The sequence below is a fragment of the Dendrobates tinctorius genome, unplaced genomic scaffold (assembly GCF_039654945.1).
Source record: "Dendrobates tinctorius isolate UK_male_01 unplaced genomic scaffold, ASM3965494v1 ptg000315l, whole genome shotgun sequence".
NCBI classification, from domain to species: Eukaryota; Metazoa; Chordata; class Amphibia; order Anura; family Dendrobatidae; genus Dendrobates; species Dendrobates tinctorius.
Genome location: NW_027361982.1, coordinates 3,041,952 through 3,053,727, shown reverse-complemented (window position 1 = coordinate 3,053,727; position 11,776 = coordinate 3,041,952). Strand labels below are relative to the sequence as shown.

The window sequence follows — 11,776 nt, the reverse complement described above, 5'->3', positions numbered from 1 at the left end:
AAATGAGGAGAAGAAGAAATATGCTCATAACACAATAATTTTATTTTAATAGGAAATCGTTATCAACTTCATGCTTCATCACATTCGTAACCTGAAGCGAGAGCAACTAAATCTTGTTCTCTGAGCACGCCGTCTTCCAAAACAATAGAAAATAAAACCAATATTTATTTTTACATGTGACTTTATTTGTCAGTACGTCAGCTTATCAATAACTGGTAAAAAATATGAAACATTTGGTAAATGGATGCATGGCCCCCACAAGAATCACAAAGTAGTCCAGAAGAGTCCACCATGGTTCAGTCCGGCTCTGTTAGCTGTAATATAATGAACATTAAGAGCAGCATCCTTGAGAATTATTTTAACACTTTGCTTATGATGTTAGCCATTTCAGCTGCTTTCTCGCTGCCGACTTAACATCTTTATTTTTCAGACTATAAATAAATGGGTTTAAGACGGGAACAGCCGCTGTGTTAAATAAGGAAAAAAGCTTGTTGGAATCCAAAGTGTCTGTAGAGCTTGGTCGCAGATATTGGCAGACGAGACTTACATAGAGGATAATGACCACCGTGAGGTGTGAGGAACATGTATAGAAGGCTTTACGTCTCCCCGAGCTGGAACGTATCCTAAGGATGGTGATAATAATGAAGACATAGGAGATAAAGGTAAGAAGGAAAGGGGTAAAACTTACAAGGAACAGCCCTTCAATAAAAATAATGAGCCTCAGAAGAGTAGTGTCACTGCAAGACAGCTTCATGATTGGCAATATATCACAGAAATAGTGGTTAATCTCATTGGACTTGTAGCAGGAAAAGCGAGATATGGCTAACATGTGAGGTATGACCTCCACAAAACCCAATGCCCAACAGACTGTGGATAAAAGAACACATATCTTACGGTTCATAATCATGTGATAGTGCAAGGGATTACATATGGCCACATATCGGTCATAACTCATGGCTGTGAGTATCAACAGCTCATTGCAGGTCAAGGAAGAAAAGATGTACATTTGTGACATACAGTTGGTGAAGGACACAGTTTTATCTCCAGACATATAGGACAGTAGTATTTTATGTAGGGTTATCGTCAAGCAAAACACATCCAGACAGGATAAGTTTCCCAAAAAGAAGTACATGGGAGTGTGAAGATGACGCTCCAGGCAGACCAGCAGGAGAAGGGTCATATTTCCAGTTACTGTTATGAGATATAAGATCAGGACAAAGAGGAAAACCAACGCCTGCAGCTCAGGGACTTGCGAAATCCCCAGAATGATAAAATATGTGAAGGGGGTTTGGTTATTAAAACCTACATTTTCAAGGCTGTTTGAATTCTGGAAAACATAAGATGAAAAAATTATACTAAAAAAGATTTTTTTATATATGGCTGTGCGAGATACAGTGCAGAGAAGTCCCTAAGTAGTAACCTGTGCAGTAGCAAGCTATGAGGCATCGGAGGAGTAAGCTAAGCTACATAGTCTGGTCCACCCTGAACAAACCAAGGCAAGTCATAATTCAACCTTCAATGCTCTCCAAAGAGGCACTTTGGCTTAGAGGTTACACTCTCAGGAGGTAAGTAAGGATAGTTGTACTTGTAAAGAAGCACATTTAGCATATTTAGTCTAGAGCATAGGTCAGCTCCACATTAGTAACTTCCCTTTGAAGTATAGCCATCCGTAAATCGTTGCAGCCTTTAATCTATTACAATGATCTTTACAAGCCCAACTCAGGATATAAAACTATGCACATACCAAATGCTGAAGTGAAGAAATTGAATGTAATCCAGAAGAAGTAGTTACATACAATAAACAAACATTTTGGTCAGATAGATCTTTCTCAGCATACAATAATTATAGCAAAATTCAAATAAAGATCAGAAAAACGAATAAAAAAAATGGAAATAAAGTATATATAACATATTAAAAAAAAGAAACTTTCTGGCGACCCTACTAGCCAGATTCAGGGCCTTATTAAAATTGTTTTGCCTAGATTCACTGAAATAGGGGTATTAGACATGAGAACCTGTGATTTTCTCACTAAAGAACACCCTATTACACCCATCCTCTATATACTCCCTAAAATACATAAAAATCTGGAAAATCCACCTGGCAGACTGATTGTAGCATCCACCGGGTCATTTTATCACATATCTCCATTTACCTGGAGAGGATTCTTACACCGCTCATTACGCAAACAATTTCTTTTCTCCTTGATACAGGAGCTTTTCTCAGCATCATTAAAAATCTCGGACTGGTTCCAAGGGAGGCTTTCCTTGTATCCTTCGATGTCAAGGATTTATATACATCAATTCCACACGAACAGGGCATACAATCAGTACGCCGCCTCCTTACCTCTTCAGGGATGGACCCTGACCAAGTTGACCTATGATGTGACCTACTGTAATTGGTCCTTACAAAGAACTTCTTTCTGTTCAAAGACATTATTACCTACAGACGAAGGGCACGGTAATGGGCTCTAATGTTGCACCTCCCTCCTGCGCTAACTGCTATATGGCAGACTAGGAGGAGAGTAGGATATACACCAGTGACCTCCTCCGCTCCAATGTAATGGTGTGGAAGAGGTACATTGAAGATATTTTCTGTATCTGGGGTGGTACACTTGAGTCCCTTGATAGCTTCTTCCACTTCAAATCATCATGGCCGGGACTTGATTTCACTATGACATGTGACACACAATTCAATTTTTGGATACCCTGGTCATGAAGGATAGTGAGGGCATTCTCACAATCAACCTGTATACCAAGTCTACAGATCGTAACAGTCTATTACATTACCATAGTTTTCACCCAATTAGGATAAAAAATTCCACCCCTAAATCCCAACTACAAAGGCTTAATAGAATTGTCTCCAATCCAACTCTTCACCAACAAAGAATCGAGGAAATGAGATCCAAGTTCTTTGAAAGAGGTTATCCACCTCACCTGTTGGATCTATCCACTACCCCAACAACCTCTTCACGGATAAAAACTACGAACCACATTCCATTTGTACACAATTACCACCCGTTTGCGTAGTTCATAAAACTATTAGGTGACATTGGCATATTTTATGGACTGCTCACCCTAATATTAAGGAATTTAAAGAACCCTTCCTTCCTTGTTTTAAGATAACACGCAATCTACGTGACTCATTGATTAAGGCATATATAGGCTCCTCAGGACCAACACATACACAACGTTTTTTACTGAATCCAAAAGCAGGTACCTTTCCTTGCTTACAATGTAACCAAGGTAATAAAGTCCAGAAAGGGAACATCATCCACCACCCACACACAGGCAAGAAATACATCATTAAAGAATTTTTTACTTGTGATACATCATTCGTGGTTAACTTGATCAAATGCCTGTGCAGACTATTATACATTGGCGAGATCACTCAGCCCATCAAGGACAGGATATCTAAACATAAGTCCACCATAAGATGTAATAATCTCCTATTACTCATACCACACCATTTCATTTCCAGTGGACATAGGTTCTCACAATTACGTTTCCAAGTTATTGAGCATATTCCACCTTTACATCAGGGAGTTAGTAATAGTATTCTCAAACGCAGAGAGGCATACTGGATCCATGAATTACTGAAATTAGCCCCTAAAGGTCTGAATAGGGATTATGATATTCAATCCTTTATGCAGCGACGAGTTAACCTGTAACCACACTCTAAAACATGATTTTACTAATTAATGTTGCACTTGTGTCTCATGTATTGATCTGTTTATAAGTTTTGCTCATATATTAATGTTCTAGATAAATTTTATTGCCCTAACACTAATGAATTATATCCTCTTCACAGAGTCATCTATATTGAATATGAAAACTCCCACTCTTCATGATTCTTGCCTCGGACCTTCCCATTCCTCTTCTCCAGTATGGTTTTCATATAGTGCTTCCTTATGGATCTGCACATAGCGTTACAGTCTCTCCATGGATATCGCAGTACCATTTTCGGCCTGTGAAACGCATAGAATACACACAGTGGAACGCAATGCTCACTTCCGGTTAGGTGGAACGCAAATCCTCTACCTCCGGTCACTAGAACGCATAGTGATAAGTGATAAGTGAGTATATTCGTTGCTCAGGTTTCCCTGTTGTGAACTCATTTTCTGGTCTGCCTCTGGCTTCTGGTGAGGGAGCTGGTTGTGCTGACAGAGGAGTTGTGAGTTCTTTTTCTGGGCTCCCTCTGGTGGTGGCAGGAGGTAGTGAAGCTGATCTAATTAACAGAGACCTGCCACCTGATAATGAGGAAGAGGAGTGGACATCTGGAGTCTCAGACTGGATTTAAGACAGCCGACTCCTTATTCCCATGCTGGTGATTTTTTCCTGCCTCCTGAGGTCTTAGTTTCCAGCTCAGTTCCTGCCTTCTCAAGCTAAGTTGTCTTTGCTAATGTTCACATTTGATTTGGTTTGGTCTATTCAGTTTTTTGTGTGGTCAGCCAGCCCCGGCTGGGGCTGTGCTGAATTTCCACTCTTATGTCACTGTATGTGCCAGTTTGCTTTTTGTCCCTTATTAGATTGGCCTCTTTTTGCGCTGTTCTCAGAATATGCCAGATTGCTGATATAGTGGGAGAAGTCTAGTGACTTCAGGGTATTTTTTGCTATCAGAAGTGTTGTACATTTTTGCAGGGTTTTTTGGTGTGATTGCAGACAGTATCTTTCCTTTCTAGCTAGTGTGGGCCCCATCGTTTGCTCAGCCTATTCTCCTAACTGTGTTCGTGTTTTCATCTTGTCTCACCGTCAATACATGTGTGGGGGCTGTCTATTCCTTTGGGGTCTGCTCTGGGGCAGTTTTAGTTTTCCCCTTTTCTTGCTTTAGGCTGATTTAGTCCTCCGGCTGTGACGAGGTGTCTAGAATCATCATAGGTATGCTCCACGGCTGCTGTTAGTTGTGTGGTTAGGATCAGGGGTCTGCAATCTGAGTAGTTACCAACCTCTCTGGATTTCTGTGACTTGGCTTGGTCTTGTTTTCCTCCTTGGTGACCCATTCATAACATTTCCCCAAGCATGCTTGGGTGATCTCCGAGTATTTGGAAGTGCTTGGAGATTTAGTTTCTGTTGACCAAGGTGCATGATTTGCTGCTAGTTGACCGCCAGAATACATGTGGGGATTGCATGTTTGTTAGGAAATTTCCACATGTATTCTGTCAGGAACACCGCACTGCACATGCTCACTGAACCAGTGCGTGTGTCCTGAGTAAAACAAACTGTGGAGTGGGGCAGCAGTGTTGAAGATGCGTGCTTCAGACTCTCAGAGGAAGCAGGAGCAGAGAGAGATTACTTCAGGCCAGATAGGACCTGAAGCACCTGACTGCTGGGGGCGTGGCCTAAGCTCCGGATAGCTAGGAGCTGAAGGAAATATGCTAGAAGTGTAACTACAGGACAAAGTTACCAAGGGGCATAGACAGGGATGTAAACCAGTAAATTGAAGAAACAGCCGACAGCACAAGCAGGATCATTCAGGTGATGCACGCTTCCCGTCCAGCGACCCAAATGAACATAAAGGTTCCAAGCAAATAATAAAGAGGAGCAGCATCCAATCCGGTTGAAAAAGTGCTTACAAAAATTTATTCTGCCATTGAAAAAAGATACAACGTTTCAACCACAATATGGTCTTTTTCAAGTATGAATACTTGAAAAAGACCATATTGTGGTTGAAACGTTGTATGTTTTTTCAATGGCAGAATAAATTTTTGTAAGCACTTTTTCACCCGGATTGGATGCTGCTCCTCTTTATTATTTGCTAGGGATGTAAACCAGATCAGGCCGGGGTCAAAGCACGAGATAGCACAACAGTACCAAAGGATTAGACAGAATGGATAGTCAGGACATAGCAAGAGATCAGTAAACCAGAACGGGCAACAGACAGTACAATAGGGACAAACTGTAACAGAGTATCAATAGCCAAGCCAGGAGGTCAGAACCGGAGAAGACAATAGTACCAAAGTGTGAGACAGAGAACAGAGTGAGCGCACAGACCAGGTCATACACGGGAGGCAATCAAGCAATGCAGTATTCAAGCACACCAGATGGTCAGACACACAGTCAGAAGAACAGTATAGCTGACATGGAATCCTAGTCTGGAGTGAGCATAAATACCCCTCCCAGATCCAAAGGGAGGCCAGCAAAAGTTAACCCTGAGAGAACAGGACATTTACCATGTCCTATACCTTGACATATTCAGGCTGTCAAGTAGCCAGAAATCATGCAGCTGCGGCAACAGAAACTAAATCTCCGAGCACTTCCAAATACTCGGAGATCACCCTAGCGAATATACTCGCTCTTCACTAATAACGTCACATCCGGAATGTCACTTCCGGTTCCGCGTCACATCACCGGCAGCGCTCTGTCTATGGCAATATTTAATGGGCAATGAGTATATGTACTTGCGTGTCTAGCGGCGGACACCGCGTCTTGCACATCCCGCATACCACACTAGGACTGCGTAAGTCTGTTTATATTTTCTCATCGCCTACAAATACAATTGTTACTCAGCGGTTATTTATGACTTACACCTTATAGGTTTCTCAGCCACCCATACCTGGTACTGACACAGGCCAGGTTTTCTACATTCATCTATTCTGGTATGTTTGTATCTTGCCCTTTAACATTCACTATGTAACTTCCACAATGTACATGTGATCACCATACCACCACCATTATAGTATTTCACCCACTCAGGGTTGTTTTCTCTATAGAGGTGATTCCTACTATTCCCCAAATTATCAGTTGAGTAGGTCCATTTTTCCTTTTACCATTTACCCCTCCTTCCTTCCCCCAAACTCTTAGTCGTCAGTCTCCATATAAACTCTATTGTCTTATACTGTATGTACTGTTCCATCAAGTTCACACCAATATTTTGTATATGTATTTAATCTGTTTAATGATGAAGGTATGCGCTCTTGCCATTGTTTGTTTATTTTTTCCTCATTTTGACCCAGTTTTTGAATATGTTGTTTATACTTCATTTCTGGTTTTTGATCCTTTTTTCTTATCATTATTTTAATTTTGCTTTAATTATAGTACACAGAGGAACGTCTATCTGACTGAAACGTTTGTTTATTGTATGTAACTACTTCTTTTGGATTGCACTACATTTCTACACTTCAGCATTTGGTGTATGCCAAGTTTTCTACACAAGGTTGTACGGTTTGGGAGCCTACTTGTTCACCATCTCTCAGTTGTGCTAACATTTTCTTATTACAACTCAGGATATAGTCACATAAGGCCTTTAACTCACATTAGTGACTCCATTGGGGCTTCTGTTTAAAGACCTGAAAACTTGATTCAGGTGTATCCGTCAAAAGGACCATTGACTTTTAAGTATATGGAGTCACTTTATGCTCTGTCTGACCTCATTGTCTACAATGTCCACCTTTTTGTGGTGGACCCAAAAGCGCAGTTGACCTCACTTTTCTGCCTGCTTAAAAAAGGCAGACACAAACTACCCTAAGGTCAGATAGAGCACAAAGTGACTCCATCTAGTAAGTCGCTTTGTTGGTGTCTGGACCCCGATTTTCAGGTCTTCAGACGGAAACCCAGATAGAGCCACTGACATGTGACTAAAATGTAATATGAGCATATCCTCATAAAGCAGTGTGACAAAATCCTCTCTTATTCATACAGTGGGGGAAATAAGTATCTGATCCCTTGCTAATTTTGTAAGTTTGCCCACTGACAAAGACATCAACAATCTATAATTTTAAGGGAAGGTTAATTTTAACATTGAGAGATAGAATATCAAAAATAAAATCCAGAAAATCACATTGTATAAATTATATAAATTTATTTGCATTTTGCAGTGAGAAATAAGTTTTTGATCTCCTACCAACCATAAAGAGTTCTGGTTCCTACACACCAGTTAAACTCTCTTAATCAACTCATTACCTGCATTAAAGACAACTGTCTTACATAGTCACCTTTATAAAAGACTCCTGTCCACAGACTCAATTATTTCAGACTCTAACCTCTACAACATGGGCAAGACCAAAGAGCTTTATATGGATGTAAGGGACAAGATCATAGCCCTGCACAAAGCTGGAATGGGCTACAAAACCATAAGTAAGACGCTGGGTGAGAAGGAGGCAACTGTTGGTGCAACAGTAAGAAAATGTAAGAAATACAAAATGACTGTCAATCGTCATCGATCTGGGGCAACATGCAAAATCTCACGTTGTGGGGTATCCTTGATCCTGAGAAAGGTGAGAGATCAGCCTAAAACTACATGGGGGAACTTGTTAAAGATCTCAAGGCAGATGGGGGCCACAGTCACCAAGAAAACCATTGGTAACACATTACGCCGTAAAGGTTTAAAATCTTGCAGTGCCTGTGTAGGAGGAGAGGCCTTCGCTGAGTACCCGGGCCGGAACCAAGGGGACAGTGTTCCAGGTTCCTGGGGTATCTGTTTCCAGGGAGCAGAGCTAGGGGATGGACTGCTGAGACTGACAGGGCAGTTGGGGGAGGAGTACAGAGAAGAGGGGCGGAGAGGGCCAGACTGTGTGAGTCAGCAGAACGTGGGAGAAGGAGGTGGAGACTTGGGGACGGCCAGAAAGCGAGAGCCACGAGCAGCTTCCAGAGAGGAGGCCAGCAACAGGAGGGAGACTCTCGGTGGACCGCACGGAGACGGTGCCGAGCTTACCGACAAAAGAAGACTGCTGCCTCACTCCAGCTCTCGGCTGCTGCCTACTCGCAATCATCCGCGGCCAACGCCGTCTCACTCTAGCTCGCGGTTGCGGCCTCCACGCTGCTGCCCGCAGCCACCACCGCTGCACTCCTGACCATGGCGGTGACTTCTCCTTTGCCGCCCGCAGCTGCCACCGCCCCGCTCCAGTCCATGGTAGAGATTGGGCCTGTGCCCGCTGCGGATCCTCCAGTGTGGCCTCAGACTGCGCCTGTGGCCTATCAACCGCCACTTATCACCGCCACTGCCAGTCCCTCTCAGGGAGTTGCGGCCTCCCCTCTCCCACTCCCAGGCGGTATCCTGCTGCCTCCGCTGGGGGACATCCCGCCAAAGAACTCTCCGCGGGCCTGTTGTGCCCCTACTCCTCCTGGGCGTCGGAACGCCCGAAGACTACGGCAGATCTTCAGCGGCTGGGCCCAGTGGCTGTGACGCAGACACACGGTGGAACAGAATGCCGAGGGACGTCAGGACGGATAAGTGATACATAGTGACTAAGGACCCGTAGTCGGCCATTCCGCGGCCATATAGTGACCGGCCTTTGCCGTATTAGTCGTGTTCTCCCAATCCTTGTTTATGTGTATTGGCTCCCTGCGAGGACAACTACTGTTATTCTGTTGGTTGCGTAACAATAGCCCTGATGGCATTTATCTATAAAAGTTAACATTTAAAGTCATTTCTGTCTCGCGTCTCGTCACTGCATTCTGCGTACCTGCTATTACCACATCCGCAAGGTCCCCTGCTCAAGAAGGCACATGTGCAGGCCCGTCTGAAATTTGCCAATGAAAACCTGGATGATTCTGTGAGTGATTGGGAGAAGGTGCTGTGGTCAGATGAGGCAAAAATTGAGCTCGTTGGCCTTAACTTAACTCGCTGTGTTTGGAGGAAGAGAAATGCTGCCTATAAACCAAAGAGCACCATCCCCACTGTCAAGCATAGATGTGTCAATTAAGGGAACTGTAGGAGAATAGAAGCGCAAATATGGTTTTATCGGATAGATTCAGAATCTGTTATTCAGAAAAACTGCTCACCTGGTGCCCCTTTGACAAGACATATAAACGTCAGCTGCCGCATATCCACGGGTCAGGCATTGACCATATCAGGAACCATACAAAGGAATTTTGTGGATATCATCCGCGCTGCTGAACAAATAGAAGTCTGGACTTATTGAAGGAAAGGAATGGTGGCCTTATTCAACGCATTTTGAAGTCTATATATGACTTCTTCGTCAGGAATTACCACATACTTATATGTTATATGTTATGTATGTGGTAATTCCTGAGGAACGAGTCATATATAGACATCGAAATGCATTGAATAAAGCCACCATTCCTTTTCTTCAATACGTCCGGACTTCTATTTGTTCAGCAGCGTGGATGATAGCCACAAAATTTCTTTGTATGGTTCCAAGCATGGAGGTGGAAAAATTATGTTTTGTGGATGTTTCTCTGCTTAGGACACAGGACTACTGCACCACATCAGTGGGAGAATGGATTGAGCCATGTATCATAAAATCCTGAGTGACAACCTCCTTCCCTCCAGGACATTAACAATGGGTCATGGCTACCAGCAAGACAATGACCTAAAACATACAGCCAAGGCAACAAAGGAGTGGCTGAAAAAGAAGTACATTAAGGTCATGCAGTGGCCTAGCCAGTCTCCAGACCTTAATCCCATAGAAAACATATGGAGGGAGATGAAGCTCCGAGTTGCCAAGCAACAGCCTCAAAATCTTAATGATTTAGAGATGATCTGCAAAGAGGAGTGGACCAAAATTCCTCCTGACATGTGCGCAAACCTCATCATCAAGTACAAAAAACGTCTGACTGCTGTGCTTGCCAACAAGGGTTTTGCCACCAAGTATTAAGTCTTGTTTGCCAGATGGATCAAATACTTATTTCTCACTACAAAATGCAAATAAATGTATATAATTTATACAATGTGATTTTCTGGATTTTATTTTTGATACTCTATCTCTCAATGTTAAAATTAACCTACCCTTAAAATTATAGACTGTTCATGTCTTTGTCAGTGGGCAAACTTAGAAAGTCAGCAAGGGATCAAATACTTATTTCCCACACTGTACATTTCACACTACATGGTGTGATGCTAGTGTCCGCCTAACAACCTTACATCACAGTAATGCCTTCCCTAGTAGAGGACCCAAGACCATATCCCCCAGCAATAATGTGTCAAGGTTAATTTCACCCAGGCACAGTTTCACCGATATAACAGGAGGCTACCTAAGCACCAATGTTTTGAACACAAAGGTTACATTAGTAATATTATTTGTGTCTAAAAGAATAGCCAAAAACATATATTTGGATAAAGCATGTAAATAACATATTAAATAGCTTCACTAATATTGCACTTGTGGTTTCTACACCTTACAGCTGGACCCTCTGATTTGGCTAAAAAAATTCAAACAACTGCAAAAAGAATAAAGATTAGATAAACTAAATGGCTCCACATATAAAATCTCTCTGAATCCCGGAGTGGGAATTTGTTTTCACAGATACAAAAATTAAATTAAGCATTGCTCTAAAATGCTCTCCGAGGCAAAGTGCTAGGTACGTAAAGTAATACGGGGGTGCCGTGTATAACATTTTTACACCGACAGATAGGAATTAGCCTTTTGCTTTTGTCAATAGAGGGGTCTCCATTGAGGCACGTATGGACATAGATGGTCCTAACGACAAAATCCACTGGCAGCAGAGTGGGTAGCACTGCTACCTTGCAGCACTGGGGGTCCTGGGTTTTCCCTCGAACATGGGCAACGTCTGCATGTAGTTTGTATGTTCTCACTGCGTTTGCATGGGTTTCCAATGACTTTCTCTTACATGTCAAAAACATATTGGTATGTAAAGTGGCTTTTTTTTCCCATAAAATTACCTGTCTGTGATAGGGAAATTATACATTGATATCCAGTTTGGACAGGGACTGGAATAAGTGGTGATAAACCATGTGTATGGCTGCTGTATGGCACATTCACGTTTGTGCAGAATTATTTTTTGAGGCATCCCTGGTTCTATAGGGATATTATTTGTAAGGATACCGAAAATGTTCATTATGTTCATTTTTTATTAGGTT

The 11,776-nt window shown here is 42.4% G+C and overlaps 1 protein-coding gene across 1 annotated transcript in view; it reads right to left on the bottom strand.

Annotated features, from left to right (window-relative positions):
- Nucleotides 1-370: 370 nt before the first annotated feature.
- LOC141073754 (olfactory receptor 6C1-like) overlaps nt 371-11,776 on the bottom strand; it is a 38,174-nt gene continuing 26,768 nt past the window's right edge. The window contains exon 5 of the mRNA XM_073561157.1: nt 371-1,327. Coding sequence (XP_073417258.1) covers nt 371-1,327 — 957 coding nt within the window. The remainder of the gene's footprint in view (nt 1,328-11,776) is intronic.